At 42.2% G+C, this 24176-nt stretch overlaps 2 protein-coding genes across 6 annotated transcripts in view; both read right to left on the reverse strand.

Annotated features, from left to right (window-relative positions):
• Positions 1–6632, reverse strand: part of LOC127624964 (broad substrate specificity ATP-binding cassette transporter ABCG2-like) — a 29268-nt gene extending 22636 nt beyond the window's left edge. For 2 of the 4 annotated variants that reach the window (XM_052099948.1, XM_052099947.1), the window contains exons 1-2: positions 6380–6463; positions 5708–5928 (exon numbers count right to left, since the gene is read on the reverse strand). In XM_052099948.1, coding sequence (XP_051955908.1) covers positions 5708–5928; positions 6380–6382 — 224 coding nt within the window. In that variant the 5' untranslated portion in view covers positions 6383–6463. Of the gene's footprint in view, positions 1–5707; positions 5929–6379 lie in introns of all 4 variants that reach the window. The other 2 variants (XM_052099949.1, XM_052099950.1) reach the window with 2 other exon arrangements.
• A 1966-nt stretch (positions 6633–8598) lies between these two features.
• Positions 8599–23874, reverse strand: LOC127624961 (F-box/LRR-repeat protein 5-like). Of its 2 annotated transcripts, none has more exons than XM_052099942.1 (11): positions 23741–23874; positions 22093–22308; positions 19827–19922; positions 19510–19705; positions 19191–19367; positions 17839–17964; positions 17614–17762; positions 17421–17503; positions 14745–15464; positions 14013–14161; positions 8599–10671 (listed from the first exon to the last, which is right to left on the reverse strand). In XM_052099942.1, the coding sequence occupies exons 1-11, from the start codon at positions 23822–23824 to the stop codon at positions 10595–10597; spliced, it is 2073 nt and encodes a 690-aa protein (XP_051955902.1). In that variant the 5' UTR covers positions 23825–23874; the 3' UTR covers positions 8599–10594. The 2 variants fall into 2 exon arrangements, with proteins under 2 accessions (XP_051955902.1, XP_051955901.1); XM_052099941.1 differs by having other exon boundaries at positions 19191–19370.
• Positions 23875–24176: the final 302 nt, after the last annotated feature.

The following is a 24176-nucleotide window of genomic DNA, read 5'->3' on the forward strand; positions in this document are numbered from 1 at the left end:
GGAGCAGGGGTACTGGGCCGAATGTTGTGTCACCTAAGTAATGTTCATCAACTCTATCTTAAGGCCTTGCACACTCATAGCAAAGTGCTTCTTCGTTCTTCGCTACGAGTCAAAAAGAAGTTCGAAACAGCGGACCAACGACATACTGCCACACCGCCGGGGGAGGCGTTTAGAGGAGCATTAAATGACAAGGACGATCAAGACTACATGTAAAACATCAACTAATATGACATTAAAATATGTTATCAATGACTTCATGCCTTGAGATCAGTAAAAGATGCTGTTTTAATGACTCTAAGATGACTTAAAGTAATACATATGCAGAAGATAATGTGTAATTTGTAATGTTTTCCTTTGCATTCATGGTGCTAATAATATGCGCAATTGCACTTATGTTAATATGTTTTATGATGACACTGGTACTACTGCAAATATGGGTGTTTAAAAGAGTACCAATGGGTAGAATACAGACAAAAGAATGATAATAGGCATATATTTGGGCAGATATGTGAATGGCTTTCCCTGCAGATTGCACATGAGTGAATGGGCACTTAAGAGTATTTAAGTAGAACAAACTCAAAAACACCTTTATTTTGTCCAGATTTTGTTCTAAATGACATTGCACAAGTTTATTCTTTGATTTCATATGAAGTGTGCAGGAACACCCTGATGAACATCATTAGCAAAAACTTGAGGCCTGCATTTCTATTAAATACAGATTACAAGATATAATCATTTCATACGCTTGGAAGCAGACATTATACAAGAAGAGAAAAATCCCACTCTCACTCTGTGTCTCTTCTCACCTAAAGGCACACAGGTAGACATGCTAAAGTTAATGATTACTCACACTTTATCTTGCATGATGCGACTCCAAACTCCAAACACATTTTTACTGTCACCGAAAGCCGCCGTAGTCTGCATGTGTTTGTGTTCTGGCCTCCTCTCATAATCTCTCGGATGGTTTTACGATCACGTTTTAGAGGTTTTCTAGGAGTGTCAGTGACCATCAGGTTCAAATACACAAACTAATGACACGTGAGGCACATCCGCATGAACACTATAGACAATTATAAGGGTAATAGTTGACAGGACATTAACAGGACAAGTTTTAGGGCTCCTCTAAAACAATCTTAAACAAAATTTTTTCATATTTATTAAACATGTGGTTTTAATGACTAAGAGATTGCATGCAATATTCATACTTTTCAGAAAGTGTCCCCAAGAACAATTATCAGTAACTTACTGTAATGCATAAATCAGCACAAAATATGCTGAATTTTAACAGACCCCAAAAAATCTGGAGTTTTGTAGATTTTAGTCATTTAAATGTATGCATTTGACACACGCTTTTATCCAAAGCGACTTACAGTGCACTTATTACAGGGACAATCCCCCCGGAGCAACCTGGAGTTAAGTGCCTTACTCAAGGACACAATGGTGGTGACTGTGGTGATCAAACCAGCAACCTTCTGATTACCAATTATGTGCTTTAGACCACTACACTACCACCACCACTCCTACATGTCCATTTCAATTAGCTTTGATATCATCTGTATGCTTGAAATGTCAACAAACTTCACTTTTAGCAGATATTTGCACTTAAAATTGGCTTAAAAACATTGATGAGTCATCCTGCACTACACAGACTTTTGTCCAATCATATACTCTTTAGAATGCTAATACTCCTCCCCCAAAAACCAAAAGTCATGCCAATCACGATTCATGGCCGTGATGTAACTAAAGCCCATTGGGATTTTTGTTTTTAAATGGGAAGACCCCTTCGACAGGCCACACATTGTGTTCCAACAAACAATACATCAACATATGTACCTGTGATTGTCCTGTTATGTGATCTCACGGTTACGTGAACCATAACGTGAATCATTATTGTTTGAGAGAGACAACAAACCAGACTCTTATCTGCCTGTAGGGCAAAAGTCGAGGTTTGATCACGAAACATCCCAGCAGGCCAGAACAAACCCTTTAATCAAACATTCAAATAAGGTCAGTGAACTCTTTCTCCATATCGTCAAACGCCTTGTTTTAAGTTTCTTTTTTTAGCATGTCACCTCCACATGTGAACACTTTAGCGCTATTGTTTCCAAGCATCTTTCCCATCAGATAAAGCCCAGAAGCAGCAGGGTGCGAATACGTATCCGTAATCAGGTTATGAAAGCATACGCTTGTGTACATGCATAACACGAGTGTGTGTGCGCGCTCTAGATGTGTGTAGACACAAGGGTGTGTATGATTGTATAAGTAAAACAATGCATTAGACTGTTTGTCTATGTAAAGCCATTCCTGGAGAGGCACGTACAAATGGGAATGTTTTTGACATTGCTCTCTGTTCCGCTGGAGTTCGTTTAAACATCTCCAAACCTCCTTCCTTCAATTCACACAAACCCTCCCTGGAGGTTTCCCCAATCAGAAACATTCAGAATGGGACAACCTTAAAATAAGCCATTGAAAGACCATGAATGGCGTTTTAGACACTCTAGTTGTATCTTTGGAAAAGTCTTTATTTTGGGAATTCTGCTAGGTTATGCTAGTGGAACAGAAATTACACACTTCGTCTTTAAATACGATGAGACATGAACATGTTATCTAAATGGTACCATGGTATAGCCCTACTGCAGGTTTGCTCTGATACCTACATTTTGGTTTTGGTGCGACACCAGTCCTGGTACCTCGGTATCAATACCAAATCGATACTTGGGCAACAAATTAAAAAAAACTCATAAACTGCATAAAGTCATAAAAATACAAAGATCCACATTTCAGTATTACTGAAAACATTAAATTAAAACAATCTTTTTGCCCGAGGCAAAAGGCTACCATGGCTGAATCACAACATGCTGATATTCAGTACACTTGTTTATGTGATATAGCGTACTGATAATAATCTAATAATATAACCATTTATTATTATATTATTGTTACTATGAGAATTATCATTGTGACTGCTTTGAATATTACACTTTTATACCATAGTAATGTTTTTCTGTTGTAATGTCTTCAATTTCACGCAATCTCATTTCAGCGGGACTTTTATTTTGAAATATCTTTGAAGTTCTTCCTGATTGTGAAGAGTTCATTATATCAAGCTTCCCACGACTTGCGAGCAACGGAGAAAGCATTCATTTGAGAGTTCACAGCCATTTATACACTCAACAAACTGATCTGTGGCTCTGCAGATGGATACTATTGGACACATTGCATGAAAATCAAGCATGTGATTGTTGTGTGTTGCATTTGTATGTGTGTTTGTGTGCGTTCCTGTGAAGGAGACGACAAAGCAGAGGCGCCCCTCTTATTCATACTGTGGCGTGCAGTGCATGTGACTGTATATTATTTAATTAAAATACATCTTTCTGCAGTTTAATAATCACATATGGCCATATAGAGTCTTTTTTATTACTATTTTTAAATGGTCTTCGATTTAATCTCAAAACTCTCACATTACATTACATTTAGCTAATGGCAGCATACTTTAATATGGTACCAAAATGAACAACAAGATGACATCATATAATTTTACATTTTGTACATTTACATTGGTATCGCAATATTTCGTTAGTACCGCTATATCGCGTAACCCTAGCCTACTGTATATCAAAATGCCATCACTGAAACATGGCAACCATAAAGTACATTTTCGGCAAATGATTATGTTGGACTGACAAAGCCAACATACTGTTATTCGACAAACATCGTTTAAGCTTTTCCAAATCCCTAAACCGAGACCAAAACGTGTAACTTTTGTCTGATTTTAAAGCTAGCAGGACCGTAATCTTGACCAACCATTTTTGAGATTTCAGTGTTCCCCCATTCGAGTAGATAGGAGCTGCACTGGCATGATTGGAAACAGCCTCCCGAGAGCATTCCAAAGATGGCTGACAGTGGACTGACTTGCTTGAAAGACTAGTGGTCATCACAAATCACACTTCTGCACTATTTTACGTCATTTTGAAGTGTAAGTAGTGCGAGTAGTACGTTTACACTGCAAATGCATCAAAAAGAAGTGTACTCCGAGTATCCGGATGGTGCACTTTTTCAACCGTAAAAACGGAGTGTGGAATGTTGGACACTTTCGTGCACTCAGCGCTCGCGGATTGCCGTACATATCGGAAGGGGCGGAGTTACTGGCAGCGATGGTGATCTGGCAAAACAACTATAAATAACGGAGAATATGACAAATAGACAGCACCTTACAAAATTGAGTTAAACGCTTTACCATCGTACCATGCTGTGTGAATATGTACATTATGGAGATGTGTTGAACTGAGGGTGATTAGCGCGCTAAAGCTAGCAGCAACAAATCGATTGGGTTTGAAACGTCACTTCCGTCAGCTGTTAAACGCCGAATGATTCCGTGGTAAAAAACATTAAGAGTTCCATTTGGGACAATACGACACTTTGAAAATGGAATGCTTGTTAATTCAAACTCCAACTGTCAAAATTTCAAATGTAAACAAACCAACAAAAGGCCTTTAGTCTACTTTAAGTTGCTATCTATCTATCTATATAGCATTTTAGAGAATATGTTCTAGTGTATAGTGACAAGCAGATGTTTAGGATAGTACGGTGGGTTTTGCTGCTATTAGTGTTTGGGTTGAAAATCAAATCAAATGTGCCTTTAGCCCTGTTGAACCCTGCTTGGTACTACCATCCTTTTGGACACTTTATGAAATAGCCTACCTTACGATAGCAATTAAATACCACGGCACATGATCAAGTAACATGATATGCTTCAAAATCCCATGATAATACCATCTGACACATCACTGGAATCATTATAGTACACTGTAAAATCGAATTAGTTGATCATTCAAGGCAACTGGTTTGCATGCTTTGTACTTATCTGGCTCAAGTAAACTGAACTCATTTTTTTAAGTAACGTTAACTAGTTACAAGTAAACTCATCTTTGATTAAAGTGGTTAAGAGTCATCAAATCTAACAATAAGGGGGAAATTATGACCTTGTTTAGCTATATGGCACATTGAGTATACTCCGTATTAGCGCACATAAATCGGCACTTTTGTAAGGTCAGTTGAGTAAAGAAGAATGGCTTAAATGAACCAGCTCCAAGTTCCCCGGAGGTAACACTAATCAACCTCATGGTGACCTCACGCAAATCACAACTATCAACCAGCTACAACAAAACAACAATAATAGTCATAACATTTAATACTACATCTTAGTAGCTCAGCGAGTATTGACGCTGACTATCGCACCTGGAGTCACGAGTTTGAATCTCAGGGCGTGCTGAGCGACGCCAGTCAGGTCTCCTAAGCAACCAAACTGGCCCGGTTGCTAGGGAGGGTAGAGTCACATGGGGTAACCTCCTCGTGGACGCTATAATATGGTCCTCGCTCTCGGTGGGAAACGTGGCGAGTTGAGCGTGGATGCCGCGGAGAATAGAGTGAAGTCTTCACACGCACTAGGTCTCCGTGGTAACGCGCTCAACAAGCCACGTGATAAGATGCACGGGTTGATGGTTTCAGACGCGCCGGAAACTGAGATTCGTCCTCCGCCACCCGGATTGAGGATTGATTAATTAGGACTACCCAAATGTTTTTTAATAACGCCAATTTTAGGGTAAAGAGAGTAACGGTAACTTAGTACTTACTATTTTATGTAAGAAAGCAAAGAGAGACTTTCACGTTTCTCAATGGAGGAATGAATGGATGTGGAAAGACTCACTTGAGGTCGATGAGAATATCTTTACGCCTGACTTTCCTCTTGCAGAGGAATCCACTCTTCATCTTCACGCTGTACTGGATTTTGTGGAAGCTCACGGTGGCTCCTTTCCGGGACGATGAGGAGAAGGTGTTGGACATCGTTGTCCTGGACACAGTGTTCCCATTATCTCCAACTCTGTCCATCTGAAGGGCTGTGTCTGCCATCATTGCACACCTGGAGACCTTTACAAATGAGATCGAATTAATTAATTTATGCCATTAATAAATGAGATAAAAAAGAACCCCAAGATCCATCCTCAGAAGAACACTTAAGCTCAAAAGTGCTGTAAGCAACAAATGAAATAACAAACAGAGCATATAGCTAATCCGTTAAATATATCAATGCAATAGGTGCATTAAAGTCACACCTGTCTATGCAACGGACCTAGACCACATTTGCCATAGTAAATATACACACTAATGCTATTTCTATCTATCAAGAATATTTTATGACTGGAATAAAACACCTAAAGTGGTCCAGTATGATTTCAGGATCTCACGTTCCCGATTAATTCAGATCAAATCTAGTAAAACTGAGAAAAAAGCTTCAAAACATCGGTTTTGCCGTATTATTAGCGACGATACATCGAAGAACCGTCGATCACGTCAATTCTATTCATGCATGTTCATTTACCATTAAACCATTATGCAAAACAAGTTAACAATCCCACCAAAAGCTGCCGGATGGAAGAGCTGCACAGCGAAAAACGGAACAAATCAATGTGGAACAAACCGATGTTGCTTTAGTCCTGAAGTTGGAAGAATCTCGATTATCTGTCACGCGCGATTCGCGTCATGACCTGAAGCAGCGCTGATCCGCAGCCCGTGTGCGCGCGACAGTTCGTCTTTATGAGTGTTGTGAGGTTTCATAAAGAACACGAGGCGAGTCACGTGTGTCGATGACCGGAGTGACTTCTGCTTTTTATAGCCTACATGTGCTATAAACATCAGCTTTAAATCGATGCATATGTGTCTTTTGCTTTATATTGTCTAGTAATGCTGCATAAGATCAGAAAGAAATATCTAAATTAAATATAATAATAATAATAAGATCATAGATACGTATCTGCTTCAATGGCTGATATCCCAGGTATGTGCATCAACTTAATATATTAATATGTAGCCTGTATGCATGAATGAACATATACAATATCTGCATGAAATAAAGCGCTTATGCATTTGTACTTTAAATATATAATGTCCGGGTCAAAAAACGGCCATAATAATATTATATATTATTTTCCCACTTTCATAACATCAGTCCTGATCATAAGGACCAAATATTTATTAATTTTCATGATTTTAACCCTTTAAATGCCGTTTTTTTTTTTTTTTACATAATGCCGCTGTTGTTCTTATGGTGGGGAAAAACACAACAATTAATTATTTTCCATATAAGGGGATATTTTTATTTTTGTATAAAAAGTTTACACTTTCACTGACATCAGTCTTGATCATAACTACCTAATATTCATTCATTTTCAGGATTTAACCCTTTAAATGCCAGTTTGTTTACATAATGCCACTGTTGTATTTCTCTCTCTCTCTCACACACACACACACACACACCTGAATCATGTATTCAGTTGTCCTGCAGGTCTCTATAATACAGAAAATAGGGGAAAAGCTTGTATTTGCTCCACCGGATAAACATGAGTGAAATGGCGCCATCTGGTGGAAATTAAACATGAACATTGTGAAGCAAAGGCTCCGGAATAAAAGCACAAAATCATATAATTCATAACAGGTTGACATATTAAAATTCCCCCAAAAATACCCACCTTTGACAAAATGTATGCCATTGGCATGAACAGCCAAAATTATTAAAAAAATTTTTTAAAAAAATAATTAAAAAGACAAACATTTCCGAATGTCGCACAAAGGTTAAATAGCTCATGTATATACACACACTGTAAGAATCAGCATTTATGTAGTTTACAAATGCATATAATGTTTGTGCTTTATTTTAATATATTAAAAGGTCATCATATAACTTACATGAAATATATAAACATCAGTGCTTTTGTAGCCCATACCTGCATATTTACTTGAAATATATGAAGATATATTTGTTATTTCTGCTTCAGAGACATGCACATAATATATGAGTTAGCATTTACATATGCATATACTGTATGTGCTTTATTTGAATATTTGATGTGTGTTTTTCCATCTGGAAGACTGCAATAATCAATAAGATGTCAATAAGACGTTCAGCAGATGTCTTTGAGATGTTTGAAGTCTGAGCCGATGTTAATTAGAGATGTGCTTTTTAAATGCTAAATAAAATGACACTTTTTTTTATTTCATAACTTCATTATTGGCCCTTCATCCAGTGTTTTATTGTCCTTCTTTACAAGTTACACAACCTGCTGTTTGACAAACATACGGCATCTGGACTCTGCCCACCAATATAAGCCTTATCAGACACGCCAGCCTAACCCGACGCACGATAGGGCAATATTAAAAGAACAACACCAGAGGAAAAGGAGGTGAATGTCCAAAACCATCATACACACGGTTTCAACAGCGCAGCCACACGATGTAAACACTATACACGTGACTTTAGATGGAGAGAATGTCATGGTAACCTTATCTGCACAACACTGCAACTTCGTTGTCATGGCAACAAAACCCTGAAACCCCAGTATTGGATGTGACTTTACACAAATAAGGTTATAAAGTGATTATCACACTAAAATCATGTTAAGGTGAATGTTGTTTACGTTTTGTGGCCAAAGGATGTGTATTTTAGCGTTTGTGGTAAACTTCAGAGACTCACACACGGTGTGAACTCGCCATAAGATGAACTACATGTCAGATTTGAAGGTAAATAAAGAGTTGACACACATGTTATCTCAAGATGCTTTTTAATGGGCAGCTACTGAACTCAAAAGAAATGTCATGCAACATCTAAAAACTCGTTTAATATCCCCAGTTCACAAACAACCCTCTGAACCAATCAAATGGGGCTTGTCCACTGCACCATACAGCTCGACTCCACTGTTGATGGTATCTGGTACTTATTTTAGTACCACCTCGGTCGAGGTTCCAAGCGAGCCGAGCCGATACTAAATGTGATGTCATAACCCTGCCGATCACTGATTGGTCAGGGAGAATCTTCACTAGCAGCGTCACTGGATTTCCGACACGTGACATCAACCCGCTAGTTTTAAAGTTAGCAACAGCGATAGCAGCACCCACGCCGCGGTCAGTAAACGAGGTGCAGACAGTCCACTCGTTAGTGTTGAGTCGAAACGATAAAGTCTCTCATGAAGTGTCTCAGCTGTTGGCCACACGTGGCTACCACCGGACCACCAACAGTGTAGGGAAAAGTAAATAAACTTAAAAGTGACTACAGAACATCAAGGACCACAACAGCTGGAGTGGTTCGACCAAATGGACGTCATCATAGCAATAGACCCGTGAGCAATGGGAGGGAGAGTGTTGTTGGAGTCCACAATGGAGGATGGTATGTTTTGTTACTCTTCTTGAAAGCTTCACTTTATTTAGTTGAGCAGCCACTGGAAGCTTCTAAAACAACCAGACCAATTTAACTGTTACACTTGTGTAAACTCACCATGCAACTGTTTTATGCAGCACAATGAGCTAGTAGCTAACAGCTAGCGGTCGTGTTATTGTTTTGGTCAGTTTGTGTCGTGTTTATGATGATGTCACGGCAGTAGAGTTGGCGCAACTACGACGATCATCCTATAATCCCGCCCACATTGATGCGGCACTAAACTGCAGTGGAAATGCAAGCTCAGAAAAGTAAAGCGAGTCGAGGCGAGTCGAACCGTAACGTTCGGTGGAAAAGTGCCATAAGCTTTACTTGAATTTGGGGCAAAAAACTGAGCTGGTTACCAGATGCTTACAGAAATATTCCAGGTTCAAGTTTAGCTCACTCGACAGTATTTGTGGTATAAATGACACCAGATGTAAAACATCATACATGCTATCATTATAGTAATTCAATTGCTTGTTACCCTGATAAAATGGCTAAACGCGTGGCTAAACTTTTGAAACGGTGAGTATTTTAATGGATTCATTTCCATTGTAAGCGTCACTGGAACCCACATTTTTGCTTTATTAAAGGAGGAACGATAATCAACATTATTGATCGAGCTTAACCCATAATCACTTTTGATCACTGATGTCATCTTGTTCAATCAAGCTAGCGAGTTATGTTCAAGGGCCCCCCTTGGAGGGGAGAAGGGGTCATTGTTCATGCCCAAAAGGGTTGTCAAGCGAAAGGGAACACCAAACTAGATCACGCAGCCTTAAAGCACAGGGCACCCCCTGGTAGTCAAGGGCCCCTGGGCACTGGCCCCATTGGCCCGGTTGGTAATCCGTCCCTGTGTAAGTGTCTCAATGGATCCTCCATTTTTGCTTTTTTTTTTTTTTTTTTTTAAAGAAAAGGAGGGACGAGTCGAAATGCATCACCATTATTCCACAAATGCTGTCGATTGAGCTGAACCTGTATTGAATCCCAACCCATTCCTTCAACATGGGCCTCATTCTTTTATATGCCAAATATAATGTCATATTTCTCCATTTGGATTCTGCAGTGAAATGTGCGCGGGACATGCTCCCCAATTCTTTCCTTTTGAACAGCATCTCTCAAGTGAACGGCGATCCTGTTATTTACAAATATACATATCCTTCACAATAACACCCTGCAGAAACAGCATTGAAGGAGGTGCGTTTACAAAGATGAATTTCTATTTATTTGAAGCGTTTGTGATATTTGGGAAACAATGTCGTGTCAGAGCGTCCTGAACGGACCTCTCGACTAAAGTGCACATGGATGAGAAAGGAGAGAGAACGGGGGTAAAGAGAGATAAGAGCATCACTCTCCAGATCGACAGCACACCCTGAAGCCGCACTGCAGATTCTGACATCCACTGGCCGTGTCAGCATGAGGACCTGCAGAGAGAGAGAGAGAGAGAGAATGCAAAAGTAACAACTGATGAATAAAAATGACCATGACTGAAAATGTTTGTATGCATCTATACAATATATGTGTGTGTGTGTGTACTGCTTGAGACACGGGCACGGGAGAACAGGTGCATGTGGTTGTCGAAGTTTGTTTGTCTAAGTTAAGTTTGTAAAATTTGTTAAGTCTATGTCAAGAGGGTTGAAGGGCTGCTGGGGTCTGCTGAAGGAGGAAGAAGTGAACAAGGAAGAGAAGTTACGATGGGAAAGAGAGTCACCGGAGTGTGGCTGCTGCTGCTAACTACAGCCACCTATTGCACCCGCTTACAACATGATATCACCACACTCGACGAAGTAAATGAGCAGACACTGCGGGAGTACGGCAGGGACTGGCTGTTGTCCTTGAGGAGGAAAGTAACACCAGAACCGGGCTTGTTAGACCATGTTCCGGAGGAGCTGTTACGACAATCCGGAGGCAATCGGCCGCGGAAACGAGGGAGAAGGGGTGGCATCAAACTACGCCTTCGACGGAGGGCAACAAGGCCGCCACTGCCGTCTGTACTCTTTGGCAATGTTCGCTCCCTAAGGAATAAGATGGAGGAGTTGAGGCTTAATACAAAGGCCTGTAACGAATATCGCGAATCATGCCTAATGGTTTACACAGAGACCTGGCTACAAGAGGATTTTCCAGACACATTGGTGCAGGTACGAGTCTTCTCATGTGTGCGTATGGACAGAAACAACGACTCAAGGAAGATGAGGGAGGGTGGGATTTGTGTTTATATTAATGAATCTTGGTGCAATAATTATACGATAAAATATAGGGTGTGCAGTCCTGATCTTGAACTTATCTGCATTAGTTTGAGACCGTTTTATTTACCGAGAGACTATGGGAACATCTTCGTATGCTCGGTATATATCCCGCCCAGTGGAAATGCATCTAAAGCAGCTTCATGTGTAGCAGACTGTGTCCATCAGCAGCTAAAGGATAAACCAGATTCCCCTATATTTGTTCTCGGAGACTTCAACCATTGTAAGTTGGAGCTGTCTCTTCCTGGATTCCAGCAATATGTTAAAAATAGTACACGTAAGAATAGGACGCTAGATAAATGCTATGGCAACATTAAAGATGCATATGCTGCCAGAATTAAACCCCCCCTCTCAAACTCGGATCATAACATCATCCATCTGATCCCCATCTTTAAGTGTGCCATTAAAAAAAGTAAACCCGTCACAAAAACTGTCAGTGTGTTCCAGGATGAGAGCAAGGAGACGCTGAGTGGATGTTTTCTGGCCACAGACTGGGAAGTTTTTTATCAGGACAACGATATTGACAATATTGCAGAAACAATAACGGGGTATATTCATTTTTGTGTCGATACTGTTGTGCCGAAAAAGACGATCACTATATATCCTAACAACAAAGACTACATAACGCCTGAAATTAAACATCTGATCAGGAGGAAAAAGCAAGCATTCCAGAATAATGATTTGATGGAACTGAGATCAATACAAAAAGACCTGAGGGGGAAACTGAAGAAGGCGCGAGAGGAACACAGTAAACGAATTAGGGAAGCCTTTTTAACGAATAACCCAAAAAAACTGTGGGACACGGTGAAAGAAATGACTAATATGAACTCTAGTCAGAGGGAATTAAATGTAGAGAATGATTTGGACAAGGCCAATGATCTTAACATCTTTTATAAACGTTTTGACTTGAATTGTGGAACAAATGTGATCTGCTGCAAAGAGCTGTCTATGTCAATAACATGTGACCCAATACGGGATAGAATAATAATTAACCCTAAAGATGTCACTGCAGTTTTTAAAAAGCTGAATACTAATAAGGCTAGTGGACCTGATGGTATTTCATCTTTTATCTTGAAAACATTCTCGGATGAGCTAACTCCGGCTTGGTGCCCCTTATTTCAATTTTCTGTGGATGCATGTATTATTCCTATTATCTGGAAGACATCAGTTGTTATTCCGTTCCCTAAAAAAGCATGCCCAGATGCAAAATGACGACTATAGACCAGTAGCGCTGACTTCTATAGTGATGAAGTCATTAGAACGTATAATGGTTGGTAAATTAAGGAGTGAGGTACAGCATCTTTTGGACCCGTACCAATTTGACTATAATAATGGCAGGGGTACAGATGATGCTTTAATTACAACTGTATACTCCATCTTAAAGCACTTGGAAAATCCATCAGGTTATGTTCGTTTATTATTTATGGATTTTAGTTCTGCATTTAATTGTATTCTTCCGCAGATAATGTTAAGTAAACTACATCAGATGGAAGTAAATCCCTTCATTATTAAATGGTATGGTTCTTTCCTGACAGGAAGGAAGCAGCAGGTGAGAGTTAACTCCACTCTTTCTGAGACGATTAACATAAGTACAGGTGCCCCTCAAGGCTGTGTAAGTTCGCCTTTACTTTTTATATTATATACAAATGAATGCAGAACTATCAATAGGAATAATTTTATTATTACATTTTCAGATGATACGGCCATACTTAGTTTACTTTACAACTATTCAGATATGGGTGTTTATACACAGGAGATAGAGGAGATGGTGAAGTGGTGCAATAAGCATAACTTGCTCCTTAATGTTAATAAAACCAAAGAAATGATTTTTGACCCTAGATCTATTGGTGATCAAAATCCTATTCTAATTGAAGGAGTATTGATTGAACAAGTAACAACATACAAATATTTAGGAATTCAAGTAGACAAACAGTTACAGTGGTCACATCATGTGGAGTATGTTTCCTCAAAAATATGTCAGCGTCTATATTTCTTAAGAAGACTAAGAGTTCATGGCGTTGACAAGGATATTATGTTGCTGTTTTATAAGGCAGCTATTGAGTCTATTGTCCGATATGGTATTGTAGCCTGGTTTGGTAACCTGTCAGTTAAACTAAAATCACAGCTCCAAACATTGATTAAAAGGGCGGGAAAAATAATTGGACAAGTGCCACCGACTACTCTTAATGAGCTTTTTGAAGAGGCGGTGAGGAAACAGTTTAAAAATTACTAATGATCCGAATCCTGTCCTCTACAGTGAGTATGAGATGATGCCCTAAGGTAGAAGGTACAGGTTACCAAACTGTAGACTGAATAAGTTTAAATTTTCATTTGTACCACTCTCTATAAAAATATTGAACAACAACAAATAGGGTGTGTGTGTTAGTTTTTTAAGGTGGTAAATTATGTGTAGGTAATTATGTATGTGTTATGTATATTGTGTTGCATCTGCTATCTCGAATGCCCAAGATGAATTTCTCCGTCAGGAGACAATAAAGGCCAATCAAATCAAATATACGTACCATTAATGTTATCGCAGTAGTAAAAGTGCTCGACATTGAGGGCGGGACATGCAGACACCAGCTCGTTAAGCCCCGCCCCTGTGATGAGCAGACAGCCCGAGAGATTCAGATGCTCCAGTAGGGGGAGCCCTCCACGCTGAGACAGACACCTGCAACACACACACACACACACACACACACACACACACACAATCCTTACACAAACATTCATACCACGATGATCCAACTTGTTTTAAAGATCGGCTAAGACACCAAAGCTAGTGCATCTGTTACATGGTTATCAGCAGATGCTGATAATCTCAAAATATCGGCCAGGTCGATATATATCTGTCCATCACTAAACGAGTATGTCTCAAACGCATCATTTATGATCTCGGAGCACCGCCTTCTCACCTGTCAATCATCTTTTTCAGTCATTAGTCAGATATGAAAACACAGAGATGCAGATGAGCAGCATGCACATCTGAAGCTCAGTTAATAGGAGAATTTAGCTTGTTTGTGCTCACATTAAATGTATAATTAAGAGTAACAATGTGCTAGTTTTTAGCGCTTTCTTGCAGAAATAGACTGAAATTGTAATTGATGTGGTATGTCATGAAATCAGAGAACCTCCCTTCGAAATCCGACCACAAGTGGTCAAAAAAGATGACTAGGTGTAACGTGATGTCTCGCTTGTCCGCCTGTGATTGGATCGCCCAAAATGCATCTTAATACCAGGTGTTTGTTCTGTACCTCAGGCCGAGATCCGTGACCTGATAGCATCCAGACAGGCTGAGGAACCTGAGTGCCCGCCAGGCTCCTGATTGGTCAGTTCTGTGGTGATGCTCAGGGCAAGAGTCGCCCTCAATTGAGCATTTAGTCCGAAAATCTACACTGCCCCCTGTGGCCTGGAGGTTACATTGCGGCTCTCTCACAGTCCAGAGCGGCATATCCGACGTACAGCAGGTGGAGTGTCCACAGCGCGCATCTCCCATAGAGCTGAACAGCCAGTGGGCGGGGCAAATACCAGTCTTTAAGCCCCGCCTCCAGCTTCTCCTACAGCAGCAACATCCGCCACCTCCCTCCATCTCTAAAAAACCACCACGCCAACTTTCCTGGCCAGACACGCCCCCTCGCATGCCCCAATCGGCTGCATCTTCGATGTCGGCGAGTTTAGCAGGATCAAGAACCCACGCGTGGGCGGGGACACATCCCGAGCCAGACGTTCTCTTAAAAATCAGATCCTGGCAGTTGCATCCCATTGGTGGAAGGGAACGCTCATCTTGCAGTTTGATTGGAGGGGGCGGGGCTTTCAGCAGCCTGATTCCGTGTTCAGTGCCGTTCTTAGCGTATGTAGACGCCGTTAAGTTGCCCAACCCCAGCGACAGTATCTTCAGCGTGCGGTCGGTGATTTTGTCACAGCCAGACAGATCAAGGTGCTCCAGCGAACAACACGCCCCAAACTCCGCCCAACTAGAAAACACAAGCAAAAATGTTTACATTAAAACTATAAGCGGTGTTTGTCAACAAAACTATCAACTGCATCATTTTGTCAAAGCGTGAGACCTCAGTTTTTATGTGTGTGGTGTAGACAACAGATTTTTAGGAGCTCCTAAATGCAAATTACATTTTTAATTAAAAAACAAACAAACAAATATAGTTTCCTTTATCTGAGCAGTACAACACTTTGTGACCATTCCTCCATTTACCATAAGAACATACAAAAAAAAAAATCGGGCAATGCGGTCGTAAAATAAAAGCAACACTTTTGGTATTCGCGGTCACAATTGACCGACCATTGAAAACGAATGGGAAAGACCAAAAGAACTATTTCTTTTAAATCTGTCAAATACAATCAATAAATCTGCAACAATGCAGAAAAACAATCTGACATAAATTACAGGGTGAGACTCTAAAACATCCTCAGTGCAAAACACACACAAACACACTTACACTCACACACACACACACAAACACACCCAAACTCTCTCACACACACACACACACAATGCAGAACACTCAAACACACACACACAAAAATGAACTGGTGAGACTCTAACACACAAGTTTATTTAGTATTTGTAAAAAAAAAAAAAAAAGCAATAAATCAGTCATAATGCTTATAACACACACTCAGAAATTAAAACACCGCAGAACACACACACACACACAATGCAGAAAACACACAATGCACAACACACACACACACACACACACACACACAATGCAGAGCACGCACACACACACAATGCAAAACACACACGCACACAATGCACAACACACACACACACGAACACAATGCACAACACACACAATGCAGAACACACACGCACACACACAATGCACAACACACACACACACTCCAGAACACACACACACACACACACACAATCCAGAACACACACAAATGCACGCACGCATCAGAACAGTCCGTCAGAACAGTCCAGCAGAACAGTACGTCAGAACAGTACGTCAGAACAGTCCAGCAGAACAGTCCAGCAGAACAGTCCGTCAGAACAGTACGTCAGAACAGTACATCAGAAAAGACCAGCAGAACAGTCCAGCAGAACAGTCCAGCAGAACAGTCAGTCAGAACAGTCCACCAGAACAGTCCAGCAGAACAGTACGTCAGAACAGTACGTCAGAACAGTCCATCAGAACAGTCCAGCAGAACAGTCCGTCAGAACAGTACGTCAGAACAGTCCAGCAGAACAGTCCAGCAGAACAGTCCAGCAGAACAGTCCAGCAGAACAGTCCGTCAGAACAGTCCGGCAGAACAGTCCAGCAGAACAGTCCAGCAGAACAGTACGTCAGAACAGTCCAGCAGAACAGTACGTCAGAACAGTCAGTCAGAACAGTCCAGCAGAACAGTACGTCAGAACAGTCCGTCAGAACAGTCCAGCAGAACAGTCCAGCAGAACAGTACATCAGAACAGTACAGTCAGAACAGTCCACCAGAACAGTCCACCAGAACAGTACAGCAGAACAGTACGTCAGAACAGTACGTCAGAACAGTCCGTCAGAACAGTCCGTCAGAACAGGAGATGAAAGCGTTTCACCAGATGAGGAACATCTACAAACTGCCCAACACACGCTGCACTGCAAAGTTTTATACTCTAATAAAGACAGAATTCTGCTGTTCATTTCCGCTTCTTGATTTTCATTTTCATGACATTAATTAGAGTTATTACATTTTTAGGTTTGAAATTAATTATTGGTAGAAAAACGTTTAGTCTGTGTCTTCTCTTTGTAGCACCATGGTCAGGTTTGATTGCAAGCATAATGACATTAACTGCACAAACTGACACTTCAAATCTATTTTAAAAGGCTAAACTTGAACACATAATGTTCAGCCCTACAAGCTGTCATTTCAAATGCAAACATGCTGTAACATCCTCAACATGCAATGCAAGGAGGGGAGGAGCCTACCTGTCAAAGGCGGAGTCAGAGACGTCAGTCTGCGTGAGGTCCAGGTGAGTCAGATTCGGGCAGAAACTGAGAATTTGTCGTACCTGAGAGGAAAAATCAGTTCATTTCAGCATCCTTCAGTACACAAACATTCTTCTGCAGGACACGGGGTTAGGGTTAGGAACAGGTACACGTTTGCAGGGCACATACGAACCATCTTACTGGAGACGGCCAAGCTGTATGCCAGGCTGAGAGAGTGCACGGACGGGCCAACGGCAGGGAGAAGGTTCTGGATCATTCCGTTGAGCAGTCTCTTCTCTCTCTGGACCGCACTAATGGCTGGAGAATCCGCAGACGCCTCCTCTGAACACACAAACACAAAGATGGAGCACAGGGGATCATGGGATGGGTAGTTTACCATCAAGGGGTGGAGCTTCACCTGATTCGTCCACATCTGCGTCTTCGTCCCACTCCTGATACGCTCGTCCTTCGTCCTGAAGGCTCTTCAACCATTCTTCATCCGGCTCCTGGTCCAACTCACCCGGAGGACCACAGTAATAGTCGCCTAGACAACAAAGACGCACAAAAAGTGTTTTCTTTTTGATCTAACATAAAACAAAGGCAATTGGAGTAAACACAAAATACAGTACTTAAATGATAATGTTATTTATTGAAGCATAAAAGTTATCCAATACCAACTGGGCCTGTGTGAAAAAGTATTTGCCCCCTTAGTTACTAAATCCCCAAATCTATGAGACATAATGGGGTTCAGGCACACCCAGACCTGATCACTGACAGCCCTGTTCAATCAAATCAACACCTGAATAAAACTGCTACAACAGCATGAAGTTGGCTAAAAGGCCTCACCCCGTTGCACACTATGCCAAGGTCGACAGAAATCCCAGAAATTATGAGGAACAAAGTGATTGAAATACATCAGTCTGAGAGGGAAGGTTACAAAGCCATTTCAAAGGCTCTGGGACACCAAATAACCCCAGTGAGAACCGTTATCTCCAAATGGAGAAAACTTGGCACAGTAGTGAACCCTCCCAGAAGTGGCCGTCCTTCCAAATCTCCTCCAAGAGCACAGCGACGACTCATCCGGGAAGTCTCAAAAAAGCCAAGGACAAGATCCAAGGAACTACACATAGTAGCTTAATAAAAAGCATTATTTACCTTCATATATTTATACTAAACATTTTTTTTGTGAATAAACAAACTACTTCACTCGCTCACTTTATGAATATTGCACAATACTCAATTATCACCGTGGGACCTATTTACTTCACCTGGAGCTTTTATTTTGACACTGAGAGCGCTGTAAACATCATGGCTGTGGCTCAGTTGGTAGAGGGGGTCGGCCGCTAATCGCAGGGTTGGCGGTTCGATTCCCGGCCCACATGACTCCACATGCCGAAGTGTCCTTGGGCAAGACACTGAACCCCAAGTTGCTCCGATTGGCAAGCTAACACATTACATGCAGCTCTGCCGTCATTGGTGCATGAATGTGTGTGTGAATGTGTGTGTGACTGGGTGAATGGGTGAATTCATCATTGTAAAGCGTAAAGCGTTTTGGTAACCGCTAAGGTTACAAACCATTTACCATCATGAGCCCATTTAAGTAGAACAAAAAACTAAAATGATAAAGTAAAAGTTAAAATAAAAATCAACACAAACATGATAGTGCCCATAAGCATATCGGACTTTAATTCTGGATATATAATGATATCACAAAACTCTTGTGAAATGGGTCCTTTGTGTTTAAAAATAAAGTAGGAAGCATTAACTCACCTCTGGCCCAGCGTACAGGATACAGATGTCTCCAGAGCGAGCCCATCTTGGCCAACTGCGCCCAGATACTGCACACCTGCCCACAGCGACACAGATCCAGAGGACCCAGGTAGCGAAAGACCCTCAACAGCACCTCCGGAGGCAGCACGGAGATGGGCATGCGCTCGCCGTCCCGCTCTGCTGAGGACGGAAAACAGGAACACACACGTGTTAGTCTACCCCCCCTATGGTCAGTCACAGGGGAAACTTCAGTTTTGCATCAGTCTTCAACACTTTAAGGACGTTGAGAAGGATTGTCAAACGAACAATTGCGTCTCACCGTCTTCAGTCTTCTCGTGGTCGGAGTATTTGAAGGCCTTGTGCAGCTCCTCAGCTTCACTCCACAGGTTCAATCCCTTCAGCACGTCGGCTGCGGTGCTCCAGGATGGATTACAGCAGTGCTGCTGCATCACCTGCCTCTTAATGTCCTTCAGCTCCTCATACGTGAAATACTCCATCATCATCGGCTGATACACCTGAAACGCAGCGTTTTTAAGCAACATCCTGGTTTATATAGAACTGAAAGGGGTTAGTTCACCCCCATAATGATAACTCAACTTTCAGTTTCATTTATAGTCATTTAAATGTAAGTCTCACCTCCTCTTCCTCTTTCATGTGAGGAAGGAAGTCCTGAGTGAATGCCTCCAAACGCTCCTTCAGCTGCTGCGCGTAATTCAGCTGCTCGTACTCGCTCTGACATCACAGCGAGAGAAAGAACAAGACATTAAAATAAAATAGCTTGTTTAAAAGCTTGAGGGCGGGGACGGGTCGTGATTCCACACACCCGGCCCCTAATCAGGCTAATCAAGCCTCGGAGAGGGATAAAGGCCGACTGGAAGCTGCAGTGCGAGATAGAGATGAGGGATGAGAATAGCTGCTTTACCGCCTCCTGGGAACGCCTCCATGTAGTCCTCTGCCAGCTGGACGGCTCCGTACAACGATGCCGGGCAGTGGCATTGGACACACTCGGACATGCCTCGGGGAAGTTGGGAGATGAGCTGCTCCAGTACCACCAGATCATCCACCTCAACGACGTCACGGGTTCCCCCAACCAGCAGCCATTTCCGCTAGGCATCACGGAGCTGCTGCGCAAAAGCGAACGGGCGACCGTCCTTCCCGAAGCTTAACGAGCAGAAGACCAGCCGACTCTGCTCCAATGGTCCGACAGACCCCATTCTGGATGACCTTCTTCAGGTGATTGTAATCCAGGAGTCTGGCGGCGAGGAGTTGTTGTGCTGCCAGCTGCGCATAGCCGGAGAGCAGGGGCAACAGGCGGGGCCGCCCACTGATCGGGAGGCCACATCCAAACCTCCACGGTTTTCTCAGAGGTCGAGAAAGGCCTCCGGATCGTTGTTTGGCCCCATTTTCGTGAGGGCCACCGGTGGGACGGGCTCAGAGGAGGTCGTAGCGCCAGCCCCCTCCCTGGCGATCCCTGCCGGTCCTCCGCTTGTACCTGGAGCAGGACTTGGAGGCGTTGTTCCAGCTCCAGGTGTACCTCCATGAGGGCATTGAAGATGTCGCCCAGCAGTGAAGACTCCACAGCAGCGTTCTCCTCCAAAGCTGGGTTCCGGCACCACTGTAACGGGATTAATGGAAAGGAGGCGGCGAGAACCGGCTTGACGATGTAAATAACAGTTTAATGAAGAACTAAACAAAAAGACAAAACACATAAAGGTGTCCCTCTCGCACTGCAGCTTCCAGTTGGCCTTTATCCCTCTCCTAGGCTTGATTAGCCTGATTAGGGGCCGGGTGTGTTGCATCAGGACTCGGCCCCGCCCTCCGCCCTGTCACAATCCCTACTGTATAGTTACATACTTTACACACGCCCTAAAAAAGGCCATTTCATACCCTCTAAAGAATATGATAACCAAATGTTATAAACCAATACAGTCATATCCGTTCACAATTACAGTGCAAAGCACTTTTACAGAAACACAGAGCCGAGAGTCCACCAACACACACACAGCTGCTTAATCCTTCAGGATTCATACATGGGTTTCCCATAAACATGTACCTTAAACACAGTACAACACTGACTAAATCGCCCACTTATAAAGCCATCATCATTGGCTTTCCTTTAAGACCACAATCACACAATCTGCTGTGTCATGACCGCACTAACAAACACAACAAGCCCAGCCTGCGTATGTCAACGAAATACACATTAGAGCCACAGGAGCCTTACTCCCCTTCTCTCTTCAACCAAATGTCATGTCTCGAATTCCCCATCTAATAAAAAGCCCACAATTTAAACTAAAGAAATGCATCTGCGCCACGACCAGGCTCATCCGGGTTTGTAGGACCATGGCAAGTCCACGAGAACTTCGGTACTTATCGGTGTTCCGGTCTGGACTAAACATCACCTCACTTTACGACCAAGAATCAGCCTCGACGTGAACATGCATTGCTTTACTAATAGTGTTTAGACGCTTGATGGAACACAACCAATCCTGAAATTGAGCTTGTGTGACACTCCTGTTCTACCCGCTCCGTACGGGACTCGAACCAAGGTCTCCGGCGTGGGAGGCGGGTGCTCTAACAAGGAGGCTAAAGGCTACAGCCTCTAGTGCACCTCTTAAGGTCAGGAGAGTGAGGTTTACACACCAGCTGGCTCCCATTACACTCACCCCCCTAAACCTCACTCCCAACCGGGTCACGGCACCAACGTGATGCTCTTGTTCTACCCGCTCCGTACGGGACTCGAACCTAGGTCTCCGGCATGGGAGGCGGGTGATCTAACAAGGAAGCTAAAGGCTACACTTGCATAGCTAGAAGGGTTTACGTTTATCTTTGCGTGGCTTTTCAGCGACAACTGCACAACTACATGCAAGTCTGAACTTGACTTTAGTTTCATCAGACACACCTTAACACTGCGGAGTCCCTTCTCGAAGAGCGACAGCATCTCAGAGAGCTTGTTGTCGGCGTGCACGTGGTACACCGTGTGACTGCGCTGCTGCAGCAGTGCGATGATGCATTCGTTCTCGATCTGCTCGTGCATCTTGAACTCCTCAAACGTTGCAAGCAGAGACCGCAGGAACGAGCGGAAATCTCTATCGTTGGAGAAGTTGGTGTTTGACAGCTGTCGGGGGAAACACACAAAACCGTTAATGCGATATGGTATGATAAAAGTGCACAATATTTGAACAGTTATTTAAAGGTGAAGCGTGTCGCCACATGCATATGGTTTCTTTGGGAAGAAACAACCACATTTGTATCTTCACTTCAATGCATATTTTGTTATTTTGAGTAGATAACACTGTGTAACGGTTATGCCTCAAAAGTATAGAAAATGGCTTTTATATCGAAATGTCAAAAGCTCGGCATTGGACTTGGTGAGACCGAGGTCTCTAATCAAGTCATTGGGGTCTTTTTGGTTGGGATAGTATGGGTTGCTCTACCTCTGAAATCCCTCAAAGTCCACATCCATGATGCTCATCTTGACAGATTCAAGGAGAACACAGGAGCGTACTCGGAGGGGAAGGCGAGTACTTCCACCAGGATATACTGGACTTTGAACGCCGCTACTAAGGACAGTATAACGAGAAGTTGAGAACATGATGGGACATTTGGGGCGGATTCGTGAAAGTGATTTACATACTTAAATATAGAGCATTGTAACAGAGCCATGTCTGCGTCATTTCAAAATAAGAGTCCCCGGAGGTAGAGTTGGGGTACCCGAGTTCGAGTCACAAGTCCAATTTTAACGTATGCATTTTTACTCGTGCACGAGCCTTTACGAGTCCAGCCGAGTCCACGGCAATTGTGATGCAATGACAAACAAACAAGCAAACAAATAACGTAACACAGCGTGACCATGCATCCTCTTTTTCCCGGACACGCCCTGAAAAATGCGTCCAGACGGGATTTAAAAGTCCAGGATTTGGCTTTGTCTTCATAATGATGCGTATACATTCTGTGCATCAGTTTTACCGCGTATATGTCCTTACGTGTCATTATACTAGCGCGCACTCTTTCAAAGTACTTTTATTTATTTATTTATTTTCGTCCCAATTTGGCATGCCCAATTCCCACTACTTAGTAGGTCCTCGTGGTGGCGCGGTTACTCACCTCCGATTTTAAAAACTATCGGCCGAGTTATAGGTATCGGCTTCATAACTCTGCATATTAAACTGAGATACGACAATGTACACACTTCACCTTTAAATATTAATTGAATGCACTTTTGATCAATTTTACCCACATTAGAAATTAGACATTTATTTATTTAAAGCTAATATTATTTTAAGTTAACATTAAACATGCAGACCTGAGATCAGACAAGCATACTAAACTCTCACAGACCCTGTGTATTAGCTCACATGTGTTTATGTTTTATGTTATTGCAGTACGTAAAGCTACAATAAATTGTCTGTACTGATCTGAGATCAGATATTAGACCAGTCCTTTCTATTAGCCGTCTGGATAACATTAGCTCTCCTCAAACACACCGACAGACACCTCAGAAACCCCGTCAGAGGTAGGATTGAGTCTATAGGTGATAAGACACGAACCTTCTCGCTGTAGAGCCCCACCAGCTGCTTCATGCGCCAGTGCGGCCCGGTAAAAACATCCACCTCATCGGGAAACGGAGCCATCGCGCGTCCATCAGCTCAGCGGACTGAACACACCGGGCGCCAGATCCTCACTATAACCCCATCAACCGCACTCAAATTAAATACAAATTACGATTAAATAAAGCAATAAAAAGTCCTCAACAGCAAACAAAATAAAAACACCTACATTAATAGAAAAAATAATAATAAAAATAAAATGAAAACACTCACCACACAAAACAATAACACCTACTAAAAAATTTAAAAAAAAATAAAAAATACCTTCGCAACAGGTGGCAAACCAAAAACACCTACATTAATAAAAAATGTATTAAATTAAAACACTCCTCAACAGCAAACGAAATAAAATCACCTACTAAAGAATAAAAATAAA

This window comes from Xyrauchen texanus, chromosome 31, assembly GCF_025860055.1.
Source record: "Xyrauchen texanus isolate HMW12.3.18 chromosome 31, RBS_HiC_50CHRs, whole genome shotgun sequence".
In the NCBI taxonomy this organism is placed as follows: Eukaryota; Metazoa; Chordata; class Actinopteri; order Cypriniformes; family Catostomidae; genus Xyrauchen; species Xyrauchen texanus.

Bases quoted from the DNA above. Each gene is read 5' to 3' on its own strand.
- LOC127624961 (XM_052099941.1), bottom strand. From the start codon at position 23,824: ATGGCTCCGTTTCCCGATGAGGTGGATGTTTTTACCGGGCCGCACTGG. The intron at 19,371-19,509 runs GTGAGACGCAAT...TTCCGTCCTCAG, and splicing joins CCACGAGAAGACTGAAGACG to CAGAGCGGGACGGCGAGCGC. The intron at 17,504-17,613 runs GTTCGTATGTGC...TTTTCCTCTCAG, and splicing joins TGGCCGTCTCCAGTAAGATG to GTACGACAAATTCTCAGTTT.